This window comes from Archocentrus centrarchus, chromosome 16, assembly GCF_007364275.1.
Source record: "Archocentrus centrarchus isolate MPI-CPG fArcCen1 chromosome 16, fArcCen1, whole genome shotgun sequence".
Taxonomy (NCBI): Eukaryota; Metazoa; Chordata; class Actinopteri; order Cichliformes; family Cichlidae; genus Archocentrus; species Archocentrus centrarchus.
Genome location: NC_044361.1, coordinates 22,450,445 through 22,464,102, shown reverse-complemented (window position 1 = coordinate 22,464,102; position 13,658 = coordinate 22,450,445). Strand labels below are relative to the sequence as shown.

Below are 13,658 nucleotides of genomic sequence, written 5' to 3'. Positions count from 1 at the left end.
TTCTTTGAAGCTCTCTGCCCCCCCCCCCCCCCCCCTCTCTCTCTCTCTCCCTCTCTCTCCCTCTCTCTCTCTCCCTGCAGATCTGATCGTGGGGGCGTTTGGCGCAGGCGAGGTGTCAGTGTACAGGTAAGCTATGTTCAAGGTGTTCTGTTTCTCCAGGTTTTCGTGTTTCCGACTGTGTCGCATTTGTGCATTTGTTTGTTTGTGTGTATGCAGGTCTCAAGCTGTAGTATCTGTGGAAGCTGAAATGATCTTGACTCCCAAAATCCTTAACCCCGATGACCGACAGTGTCACCTGCCTCAGATGAATATCATGGTTACCTGGTAAAAACAGCATCTCCTATCCCAATTCATAACTATGCATTAATAATACACTACCTGGCCAAAAATAAGTCACAGACTCTAATATTTTGTTGGACTGCCTTCAGCTTTGATGACAGCGCACATTTACCATGGCATCGTTTTGATGAGCTTATACAACATTTATTTCTGTCCAGAGCTGCATTAATTTTTCACCAATATCTTGTAGAGATGATGGGAGCATATCTCTAGCATATCACAAAGATGTGGGGTTAAGGTCATGGTGTCAAGCTCCCTGAAACACTCTTTCACAATCTGAGCCTGATGAATCCTGGCTTTATCATATTCAGATATGCCCATACCATTTCACTGGGGGAAAAAAATACATTGACGGAAAAAAAACCTGGTCAGTCAGTAATGTTAAGATAATCAACTGACCTCATTTTCTGGGTACATTGCTGAATGTAGACCTGAACAACTGAAGCAACCCCAGATCATGACACTGCCCCCACAGGCTTGCACAGTACAGCTGGCGTGATGGGTGCATCACTTCATCCATCTCTCTTCTTAACCTGATGCACCCATCACTTTGGTACAGGGTAACCATGTGACCTTTTTCCATTGCTCCAGAGTCCAATCTTTATGCTTCCCAGCAAATTGAAACTTTTTTTTTGTTAATTAATAACACTGATAAGTATTTTTCTTAAGGCTGCACAGCTGTTTAGTCCCAAACTCCTTGAATTCTCTTTGCATTGTGCACGTAGAAATGCTTTTACTTTCACTATTAAACATGAGCGTGAGTTTTACTGTGGATCTTTTTACAATCTGATTTCACCAAACATTTAAGCGATCTCTGATCACGATCATTCAAGACTTATTTCCATCCCCATTTCTTCCTTCAGGATGGTTCACCACTATCCTCTGTGTTGGGAAGTTCATAACCCGGTTCTTTTGTTGCTTTCTTTGCTTGATGCAGAACAATAATTTGATCCTTCTGTAAAGGAGTAACATCTTTTCCACATCTACAGGTTGTGGCATAAGAAACAAGAAGCTCCTCACTGCATCAGTTGGGGTTAAATAACGTGTTGCCAGCTGGAACATTTTAATCACTGCAGTAATTATCCAGTGGAAGGCTCTTGCATATTTGCATAGTTAAATCCAGGTGGTGACTTCTTTTGGTCGGGCAGTGTGTTCACTGTTCTCTGTATGCAAGGTGGTTGAATGAATATTAACTTCTTGGGCTACGTTCTCCTTACCTATGTACATAAATGTTACATATATTTTGAAACCTGTGCTACTCTGGTCAGATGCTGTCTCCTTGAGCTTGAAGGAGGCTGTTCAAAAAGCCTTTTAAATATACTTCTAATTTCACTGCTGTTGTTTTCTTTCAATCTGACTTTTGGAAACTGAGCTATTTATATATCAATTGGGTATTTATTGTTGTACCAATGTTTTCATGCAGCCCTCCTGGCGGGCTCCCTCTTGAAAAAGAGTTTTTGATCTCGATTAGATTTTTTTCAAGGTTAAATAAACAAAAATGAAAGAAAAATAGCAATCTACCAATCTACAAGAGCACAATAAAGGAATGTGGATCATTACAGAAAGCTATATTTTGCCTTTGGAGCACATTTTACAATTAAACAGGCAAACTCTCTCCCACAGACTTAAAACTTGATTTCCTTTGCTTTGTGAGATATGTCTCTATCTCTTCACCACAGTCCACAGTCTGCTGTAATTTCTTACAGCTGGGTCACTGCTGCTTCCGTTTGGCATGCCATTGTGGGAAGAAGGCAATCAAATCCACACTTAAAGTCAAGCTAAAAATGAAGCGTGGCAGGTTTGAGTACCTAAATTGGTCACTTTTCCAGCATTAACACCTTTACTCAGGTGTAAATTATTTTTAGTTTAGAAGCAGACCTTGTGTGTACTCATGTGTGTGCAGATGTGTGATTGCATGTGCCAGTGAATTAAAGTTAAAGGGATCAAAGTCTTAAGTAAACATAAGAGTAATGAGTCCCACTGAACCTCAGATCTGTAACAAAAACCATCCTGCTTATACTGTATCATAATATGCTATGCAGTATAAAGTTTCCCATTTTACAAATTACACTCTCACTGACCGATGTGACAAATATTTCACCCCTGCACTTTAGATGTCTGCCATCAGCCAGAGTCTGTTTGTCTGTGTCTCCGCTGCAATAATAAGCGGCCCAATGAAAAAGAATACTCATATGACCTGGAACTGCAGATTCATGGGATTCTGCAATTAATCTGAAACGGCATAATTCTGTTTTGATTATATTATTGTTCATGGGGGTGGGCATGCCGGCTTTGAACAGTCCGGGGGTGAGTTAGTTGAGGGGAGCCAGTCTAAAGGCTCCTGCGGCTTTGCTACGCTGTATTGTAGGTCCCAGCTTATTGGGACAGGAACTGCTGCAGGACTATTTGGACAGGAGAAGTGGGCTCGGCTATATGCCATCGTGGTGTCTGCGTAGCGGTGTGTGAATATTGGCAGTGAGTGAAAAAGGAAAGGGGTTTGGGTTGGATTGACACAGAGCTTTAAACTGTGGAATACTGTCAAAACAAAACTCAGCCTATTTAAATAAACCACTTTAAAATTTTGGTCCGAGGTATGGAATCAAATAGGACTTTGGACGTACACAAACACGCAGTGCATTCAAGCAGAAGCAATAGAATTAAGAGCTGTTTGAGGCGCTTGTGTTTCAGAGACATTTGAATTATTTCCCTGCGATGAGAACTAGAAAGAAGCATGAAGGGAGAACGCTCCAGCTTGTGCCTTATGCATCTCCATTACATTTCAGTCACACAGTTGAGTATCTGATTTCCTGAAAAATAATTACCCAGCGGTCTTTGATGCTGAAGGTGGTATAACAACACTGACTATTTGTCTGAAGTATTTCCACTGTCTTCTAAAATATTCTCTCTGTTCCGTGATCAAAAGAGGAAAAAAGTTTTGCCTTTTTTCCCCAAAATAAAAACAAAGATGGTAGCTTTAGATGAAACAGGTTCTTGCTCAGCAGAAACTAAAATTAAAGATTTAATACATCAATTATATTGGCATAATTTTTTAGATAAGATCCTTGTTCTTTAACATTTGTCATTTCCAGCTTTCATGATTAGAAAATATAGTTGTTACTTGAAAAACAGGTTAAGACTCTCAACCAGTGTTTAAAAATAAACCTTCCTTTGGATTTGTAAGTAGGGAACTGTTTGCTAATGCTACAGTGACAATAGGGAAAACAGTGGTTGAACCACTGCATGACCAAAATCATTTTGAAATGTTTGACGGGGACCAGCTCTGCGATCTCTCACAGTCAGATGCCATCTTCAAAACAGTTTCATTGCATCAAGACAGCAATAAAATTGTAATAAGATGGAGTCTGCGATTGAATGGGGTCACCTTGGCAATTATATGGAATCTGTTTATGAAAATACAGCGATTAACTGTGAGAAAACTGTTGCTATGATTGCAGATCTTCTGCCATCTGCATACACAGAAGTCCAGCAGCCTTGTTTTTGTATAGGAATACAACCAGAATACAACTCAACCAGTTGAGTCGAATCCCCAACAACTTGCAGCAGACTGACTCAGATTGATTGCAACGTGTTGGCACTCTGCATTTGTATATTACACAGCAGTTATTTGCAAACCTTCACCAATCTGTCTGAAAGTGATTGCAGTCACCCTGAGTCAGACCTCAGCTGTTTGGAGACAGGTTGCCTACCACCAGGTGGCCTGTGTAATTGCCTTGCAATCAAAAGTGGTGGCTGCAAGTAGTTGCAGTCGGCCTCTGACAGCAAAAAAAAGTGGAATCTCTGGACAACCACTGATTTTCTTAGTTGCAAAGAGGACTCTGTCCTGTTAATGAGCCATAACATGTTTTCCCTATCAGCCCAAGAGGCAATGGCATGATGTGCTAGCTTGTTTGTAAGACCCAAAATTACTTATTTCAGGCATAAACAGTTAATTATTGTTTCAAAAACTCTCATCCTGAGCTCTCTGATTTGAGTGTAGTGGTAAAGATGAGAGACAAGCTGGGGTTGGGAAAAGAGGATAAAGGAGTACTGAAAAGAGAAATAGTCAACTAGTCAGTAACAAGTTTTAGGACCTGTTATTTCAGAAAAAAAAAAAACTTTTTGGACAACATGTTGTTCGGCCATCTTGGAAATCAAAATATTTATATATGAACCAAATGGCCACACTTAAGGCCAGGGCCAAGAGAAACACTCATAAAAAAGAAGGGCAGCAACAACACAAACCATTAACCCCCCACCCCCACCCCAATTGGATGTCATAATGGTCCGGGGGGGGGTCCAACACTGTGCAACCTCAGAAGCAGCTCTGATGTAGAATACCAGTTCATTTAAGCTGAACTTTGTGATTTATTTAGGGCAGACTGGGTGAGCACAGATGCATTTGTGGAAAATTATATACAATAATGACTAAATACAGAGCCAGGGCTGTTGCCAGTAAACTAGGGGTCATTTCTGTGTTGCGTGCACTTAAGTTTTTCACACAGTGCTTGTTAATGTCACACTTGAGCATACCCTCCAAAACCGCACACGTGCAACACACACTGACTAAGTGTGAAACCACCTAGAAAGGTTTGAAATGGCTCACAAGGCCAATTTTTAAAAAAGAGAACCTGCATTTTATACACACGCACAAACACACACGCAGACTAACATCTGCATCGCACTTGAAGAAAAACTAGCTCATCATCATTGTGTCATCTAATTGGGAACCTAATTATTAGCAAACACAGGAATCTGCACCATCTGCATTTTGCTTGTTAGTGTTTGTGAACTAAAACCAAAGAAACAATAATCACGTGAAGTACTGTAATTCACTTCGTGGCTCACATTGCTGAGTTGTCAGTGTAAGAGGAGGAGCGTTGCATCTGTAAGCTTCCCCAGATTAGTGGTTATTAACAGTGCAGGCCTCCCTGTGTGAGAGTTCCTGTTCTTGATTAAAGAGGTGATAACACGCATGCACGCTCAGAAAACACACTTACATATAGGGTAATACCCACATAAATAGAGGAAATGCAGAAGTGTTCCCAGTCTCCCATATCTGTGACTAATGATAGGTCACTGGGGTAATTCCCATTGCCCTCTGGAATACAGGAAGGAAGCAATTCCTTGTTTTTGGGACGTTTTTTTCTTAGTAATTCAGATTTTTGGGTGGGTAAGTGTGGAGAAAACCCCTGCAACAAATAAATGAATACAATCATGTTTTCTTTGATGAGTCACTGCTGTGAGAGGTGCTTGATTTTACATGTGCATTTAAAATGCAGCATTTGCCAGTGGTGTATATAAATAGGACTGGCCTGCACTGTCTTACAGCAAATTAATTAGAACTACACCCAGAGCACACCGTAAGACTACAGAAGGTTCGAGCATGTTTATAATCTGTTACCTCCTCTCTCTCTCTTTCTAATGTTCTTGTCTGTAGCCTCAAAGTGGATGTTTGTGCAGCCGTGAGTGGTGTGGGCATCCCCAGCTCTGTAGGTAAGCAGCTGTGCACGGTGCAGTAGTTGAAGTTGGCTCTGTTGTACACACTGTATCATTATTAGAGTTTCCTGCTGAGAAACAGCTGCTCTGCCATACTAATCAGAGCGGAGAACAAAGGCAGCAGTGGTGGGTGGGAGTAACAATAGAGGAGGTAGAAGACACAAAAATATGCATAGGCAAATGGTACCTTACTACGTAAGTAATGGAAAGTCGCATACACCCAGAGCTAAGTAGTGTCTGGTTGGCTGGATCCTCTAGCTATTCATTCAAATTTAATTTTTCCTTCTTCATTATTGTCTTCTGTGCAGACCTGAGAGCCGAGCTGCAGCTAGATTGGCTCAAAGGCACCAGGGGTGGAGTGAAGAGAGTTCTTTTCTTGGACAGCCAGCAGCCTCAGCACACGGGAATCCTGAGGCTGGGTCACAACCGCCCACGTACATGCCTGAGCTACACAATTTATCTCAGAGTGAGCAATTCAAACAATACACACAAACATACATACAAGCAATAATTAATGAACTTTGTATGTGAGGTTGCAGCTCTTGCGAAGGAATCAACAATACCAGTTGTTCAATTTAGGATTTAAACTCGACTGACAGCGCACATTTCTCTCATTCTTTTACTTTATTTCAGGAGGAGGATGAGTTCAGGGACAAACTGAGCCCCATCTCACTCGCTCTCAACTACAGCCTGGCTCCACCTCCTCTTGGCCAAAGTCTTCCACCTGTTCTTAACCGCTATAGCAGCACCTTCCTCCAAGAGCAGGTAAGCGTACACATCGTTGTACAGTGCGGTATATCAAAGAAGGACTTCTTCTCAGTTGACCCCGTTTAAAGGATTATTTTGGGGAGTTTTTCTTTATCTGAAAAAAAATATAGAGGGTGTTTTATGTTGTGCAGATTGTGAAGACGTATGGAACAAATTTGTAATTTGTGACTTGAGGCTATAAAAATTAAACTAACTCAACTTCACTAAGCCCTAATGATATTTCATTCAGTCATACCTTGATTTAAAATGCTTGCCTTGGACACAAAAAGGTTTCCTCCCAAGTAAAAAAGATCTGATTCACCTAGTATCACCTTGGCCTCTACCATTTCCTGATATAAGGCAGCACAGCTAATGTTTGCAGATCAAACTGTTATAATCCAGAGTTTAACTGTCCTAAAATAAGGAGCAGTATATTTATTAAATAAAAATAATAAAAAAAATGAAGAAAAGACCTGCTGTACTGGAAGCTCCAGCTTGGTATTTATTTGTCAAACAAGAATGCCTGATGGAAAAATATGTGCTCATTTGATTTCTCTCCTACGTGTGAATTTAGTTCAAATAAATATTAAGATGTTTTTCCTTCATTCTGGATTTCAGCGCTGAACTGTGTCACTGCAAAGTCACGGATCATATGAGGTCACGTTAAAAAGAGAGGCCTTGCCCACATTGTTTATCGTTTTTAATAAGAAGGATTTATTTTATTGTTCCCATTCCCATTAGCTTGCTCGATTGCACTTTATGTTAATGCTGGACATTAAGTGTCTTAATTAAAAAAAACACAGCCACAAATGAGGACTGTTATCATAACCGCAGGGAGACAGAACAACAGCCAGAGCCGATCCAGATCTATGACCAACAGTGGCAGCGACAAAATGGGCCAAAGACCAGTATAGCAGAACTTCAGTGTGAATGTGTGTGTGTGTCTGTCATCTCACTCCCTCTCTCTGTGCCTCTCTTCCTCTCAGGCTTACATCCTCCTCGACTGCGGCGATGACAATATTTGTATCCCCGACCTCCAGCTTTCTGCCAGCGTGTAAGACTGACACGGCCGCACTCTCTGACCTCAGCCTCTAAACACTCGACACTTCAGACAGCCAAATGTAGACACACACATGCATGCACAGCGAAACCAAAGCTAGTGCGTCTGTTATTCCTCACACAATGAGCAAAGTTTACACTGAAGTTGCTCACATTATAGCCCCATTTACCATGGAGTGTGTTTGTGTGGGTGTTTGTGTTCATATTGCCTATGTGAATTAACCTATTCTCCATAGTGCTTCCAGCTGTTCGATATCTCCATGGCAGCATTATGCAAACATCCTGTCACCCTCTACTGACTGATTAACACATGCACACACACACATGCTGGTGGGGTTATCGCTGGGGTTGGAGGTATTGCATTCTTTGCATCGGATTACATTGCACATGAAGTTCAGTCCTGAAAATGATAAACTTAAATTTAATGGAAAAAAATAGCACAATAGTTGTTTTAGGTTTTCATTTTATTTAATGGCAGAAAAGTGTTTGATTTTCTGTCTCCTGTTTTACCTCTTCCTACAATAAAACAAACACAGGGACAGCACAGAGGTGGTGATCGGAGATGACAATCTGGTCATGTTGACCATCACTGCGGTGAACCGAGGAGAGGGAGCCTACGAGACAGAGCTCTACACATTGCTTCCACCTGAAGCTGACTACATTGGAGTAGAACGCAGGGTGGAGGTAAACACACACACTTTACACACAGTGCACACAGATCTGTCTGACATCAATTATCCACGTTTAATGTCAAGGGCCAGAAGGGTGGATGCTGAAAATAGATAAGACCAAAATTGTTGTCTCATCATCATTGAAGCCAAGTTCAAAAACTAGGAAGTGGGCTATTTGAGGCTTCAGTTACAGTTTGGCATCACATCCTGTTGTGTCTTTGTGGTTTGTGTTTGTTAGGCGTGATTAAGGCAAGGCTATCAGTCGGGTATGCTTTACTGGCAACAGCTCAACAGCCCCTATTATGATTTACAAGCTGCATTAGTGACCACGGAAATGGATGGGGTCAACTTCTGTGTGTGTATGTGTGTTTATGTCTGCGTGTGTGTGTGTTTGCACGTGTGTGCTTTAATGAGTGTGTAATGGGGCTGTTTGATTGATGACATTGTTACTGTCAGAGCATTCATCACTCTTCCTCTCATGTCTTCCCCCTCCCTCTCTCCTTCTATTTTTCACCCCTCGGGCCCTTCCCCCTTTGATGGTGTTATACTTCCCTCCCTTTGTCTTTTTGCTCACCACTTGACTCTCACTGCTCCCTATTTGTCACTTTCATTCACCATTCTTGTCCCTTTCTTTCTTTCTTTCTTTCTTCACCTTGGATCTCCTCTAGTCTCTCTCTCAGTTAAATTGTGAGTACAAGTTGATCAATGACTCCAGGATGGTGGTGTGTGACCTCGGGAACCCAATGGTGGCCGAGACAGAGGTGAGTTCTTGCACATAAGAGCGCAAACATACACAAATGTTTCAACAAAACACCCATGCTAAGAAGCCACAACTGTTACGGCTCAGGTTTAATTCACCTTGATTGATGCTTTCCAGTGATTACTGATGTTCACCTTGACCTCCATTCCACACAGTCTGCTCTCATGGGTAGGCTCTGCATTCAGTTCGTGCATGCATGTGTAATAATAATCCATTTCAGTTTTGCGTGGTTAAAACACATGCAGGAAGCCAAGTAAAGTCCTTTCTTACATGAAATTCTACCACTCAGATATACAGAGATGTGCTACAAAGCATGACGTGTATGAAGGCTGGCAGAGGGGTTTATTTGCTCTTTGGAGGTGACACATAGCATTCTGATAAATCAATTATGTGGTCATGTTTCACTGTTGGGGGAGGAGAGCATAACAAGAGCTCGTTAAAGGGACAAAGCGCGTGCATGTGTGTGTATGTGTGTGTGTGTGTGTGTGTGCTATCCAGATGTTTCCCATATTGAACTCTCTGCTTGGCCCATTGAACATTCAGGAATCCATGAGCTGATGCAGAACATACCTCCATCTACCCCATACTGATTTTGGTTGTATTGTGCAGCTAAATAGTTCTCATCACTGGTGTTCATCCTTCTGCCACACGAGGAGTCATGAGTTTAGGGTACACGTCTGAAAGGAAGTTGTTTTTTTTGGCTTTTTGGTATTTGTGCTCATCTGTCTGCCTGCATCTCTTTCATTATTCTTTCTCTGTAGGTCTGAATCTTGGTTCATTGAGTTTAGTAATAATCATGTATCAATCTTAAGTGGACTCCTACTTTGAAGATATGTTTTGTTTTTTTTGTTTTGTTTTTTTTTAGTGTTTCACAAAATTGCAGTTCTTAAATTAATGATTTCAAGCAAAATAAAACTGAAGAATACAAAATAATTAATTGCATTTTTGCTATGCAGTTATACACATCATATGTTGAAAAGTATTCATAGAGAGAGTAATGGCTGCACACAGTTTCCAAACTACAAAATGATCTAACACAAGTTTCAGTCTTAATCACATCTTATCAGAAATACAGATTTTACTTAGAATGGCAATAACAGGGGCGCCTGGGTGGCTTAGTGGTGAAGCCGGCGACCACATACATATGCCGCGTTGCGGTGCGGGCGGCGCGGGTTCGCGTCCCAGCCTGTCGCCAATTTGCCCGCGTGTCTTCCCCTGTATCTTTCCCCCATTTCCTGTCTCTCGCCACTGCTAACAAAAAGTCACTGTGGCAAAAAAAAAGAATGGCAAAAGCAGACACACACACCAATTTAGTGGTTCAGCGTTCTTTTTTCTTTTGTTTCACCATTTGAATTGAAGCAATTGCACATTTGAGTACATTTCTGTTTTAAACAACCCTACACACACTTCTTAATCTCTTAATTCAGTTTTCAGTCCCATTGGCACAGGTATATAAAATCAAGCACCTAGCCATGCAGTTTGCCTTTTCAAATATTTATGAAAAAATGGGTCATTCTGAAAGAACTCACTGAATTCTAGCCATGGTACTGTAATGGGATGTGACCTTTGCAACAAGCCAGTTTCCTGAGATTTCTTCCTTCCTAGATATTGCATGATCAACTGAAAGTGGTATTACTGCAAAGTGGAAGCATTTAGGAACCAAAGCAACTCAACCACAAAGTGTCAGACCGAGGTCGCTGAGTGCTGAGGCGGATGGTGCATAAAAGTCGCCAATGCTCTGCTGACTCAATAATTACAGCATTCCAAACCATCTGTCCATCCATTTTCTTACACTTTTCCAGTTATGGGGGGGTGGGGGGGTGGAGCCTATCCAACCTGCCAAAGAGTGAAATGCAGGATACACCTTGGACACGTCGCTGGTCTGTTGTAGGGCTAGCACAGAGAGACAGACAACCATTGACACCCACATTCACACCTATGGCCAATTTAGAATCACCAGTTAACCTAACTCCTCTTTGTGGCATGTCTTTGGGCTGTGGGAGGAAGCCGGAGTACCTGGAGAGAACCTGCACAGACACAGGGAGAACATGCAAACTCTACTACTCTAGAAATCAGGGCTCGAACATTTATGCTGTGTTCTTGGATATTAATGTCAGCACAAAAACTGCACCAGGGGCTTCATAGTAATTAGCCAAGCAGTTCACCTAACTGATGTTTATGTGGCCCAGTACTTTTGTTCAGAAACTGTATATAGTTTAAAGAGAGGTGATCAGGCTTAAGGCAGTTTTCATTTTACATCTGTAAAGTCAATCAAATTCCTGCATTGCACGAGTTTAACGGGATTCATGGTCTTGTGTTTGAGTTTGTAAGCACTAGTCACACCATGATGTAGATCAAATGTTCTTGATTTGAACATTAACTTAAGGCATACCTCACAGGGTTGCATTCAAGTGTCCCTCATCTAAAATGTTTTGCTGGTTGTTCAAAGTTTGCACTTTCATCTGTCTTTAAGCACGGTCACTGTGGCCAGTTGAAATTTTAATAATAGTGACCACTTTTTGATGCTGACAAAATGCATTACAGTGTCAGTGGAAAACCCTCAAATCACTTCATTGGCATAAACCACTTCTCACTCTGTTGTTCCAAAGAATCATTGTCATGTTAAATTATGGCTAAACACACTGCGCGAAGCGTTGTGGCTGCCAAACACAGGAGCTGAGCATTTTAGCCAAATTTCAATTTTTTTGGAATACACAGAGTGTGCTGTCATCCTCAGAGGAGAGAACAACGATGCATTGCTTTGAGAAGTTTTTGGTGGATGTTTTTAAGGATTTTTCTGCACTGTGAAAATGTACGACCTATTTTGTTACCGATCTAAATTCAAGTTGACCACAGCGACTGAAGGACACAACTACAAACATTTAGTGCCTCCTTTCAAGCAGAGATTGTCAGGTGCTCTTAAGACAGATCCTGAGCCTCATACTCCGGCTTCACCCTCTCTGCGAACGGCTCGTTCTCGTTTGGTGTCTGTCTCCGTAGAGCTTCTCTGCCTGGCCCATCTCTTCCAGTCACTCTAATGTGTCCCATAAAGATAGCTTGACTTTGTAGTCCCACAGTCCACGGTCACTCCCCCTCCCCCCCAGGCCTGCCTCTTGAAGTGCATGTCTGCAGGCTGTCATTTTCCTCTCTGATCCATGTGCTTGACCTGTTGTTCAGTAGAACTCACATAACCATGTACACACATGTGCACGCTGACATGCGGTCGATGATGAACTAATTCCTGCATGTGTTTTGAGTTAGTCCAGAGGACAGAGGATTTAAACTGAGGAGACACAAGAAACTTAACTGTGGCTTTTTATGTGTCTGTGTGTCTGTAGTCTGGGTTTTTTCACGTTTAAGATTCTTGCTGCTATCGACACACAACTCTGACACAAATCTGCCTTTGAGAACACAGAAGGAAATCTAGTTAACAGGGGCTTTACTCTCTTTAAAAACTGATGTGGCTTTTTTTTTAATGTACAGATGGAATATATTTGTCTATTCTTCCTCTCTGTCATCCTTCTTTAACAGCCCCCCACCCCAACACTCCTTCTTTCTGTCATGTTTTTGATACATTCTCCCTCTTTTTGTGTTATTTTTATGCTCTTGTGCTCTCCAGCTGTCTGTTGGCTTGAGGTTTTCAGTCCAAAGGCTGGAAGATGCTGGACCAAACATCAGCTTTGAGCTACAGATCCACAGGTGACACACCCACTAGCACACACTCATACCCCGCAACCATCCTCGCTGTCCCTCACTCTCTCTCTCTCTCTCTTGCACACACACACACACAAAGAGTTGTTTGTATTTCATCTGAGCCATGTAAATATGCTCTGTGTCTGTCCTGATCATGTTGCCGTCTGTGGTCTGATGAAACTAACCGCAGACGCAGAAGAATACAGATGGCCCCGAGGAGCTCCAGACAGGAGACAAGCTCTACACAGAATGCCCACTGTGTGCTTAACAGCATTATTTTCAATATCTCACATCACTAGATGCAGATGGTTGAATTCTGCGAGCCCTCTGCTGGGGGAATTCTTGTCGGTGTCATCTGAACATAAAAATGCAGCTTTATTATGAGTTCATATTGAGTTTCGATTTTGCTTGCACTGTATCAAACAAAGCCTTTTTGTTTTAACTGTATGAACATCTCCACAGCTCCAACAAAGATAACTCAGAAAGCAACCTGGTCAGTCTGAATCTGTCCGTCACTGCCCAAGCTCAGCTCGATTTACGTGGGTGAGTCAAGCATTATGTATGCCAGACTGTGGCCTCTTCTCTGAGACACGGGTCATAAAATGGTTTGTTGCCGTGTGTGCGCTTCCTGAAGATAATTTGTTAATATGTTAATGTGGTTTTATTCTAAACTTCTTTTTTTCCAGGATATTATTGAAATCCTGAATTACGCCCCCTGCTCATATACAGACGAGAAAAAAAAAAACTGCAGAGAAACACATCTTTAGGAATAAATTTGAGCTAATCACGTGTACATGGAAAACCTTAGCGCCTCTGGCATGTTCATGGATTCCCATATGCCTGCTGAAGAACACACAAGCACGCGCACACACACACACATGCGCGCACACTTC

At 41.9% G+C, this 13,658-nt stretch overlaps 1 protein-coding gene across 1 annotated transcript in view; it reads left to right on the top strand.

The window, feature by feature from the left end:
- itga8 (integrin, alpha 8) overlaps positions 1-13,658 on the top strand; it is a 43,494-nt gene that overhangs the window by 22,897 nt on the left and 6,939 nt on the right. Inside the window, exons 14-23 of the mRNA XM_030750673.1 lie at positions 81-126; positions 217-324; positions 5,777-5,832; positions 6,144-6,301; positions 6,469-6,600; positions 7,569-7,636; positions 8,178-8,325; positions 8,981-9,073; positions 12,692-12,771; positions 13,228-13,308. Of these exons, the coding sequence (XP_030606533.1) occupies positions 81-126; positions 217-324; positions 5,777-5,832; positions 6,144-6,301; positions 6,469-6,600; positions 7,569-7,636; positions 8,178-8,325; positions 8,981-9,073; positions 12,692-12,771; positions 13,228-13,308 (970 nt within the window). The remainder of the gene's footprint in view (positions 1-80; positions 127-216; positions 325-5,776; positions 5,833-6,143; positions 6,302-6,468; positions 6,601-7,568; positions 7,637-8,177; positions 8,326-8,980; positions 9,074-12,691; positions 12,772-13,227; positions 13,309-13,658) is intronic.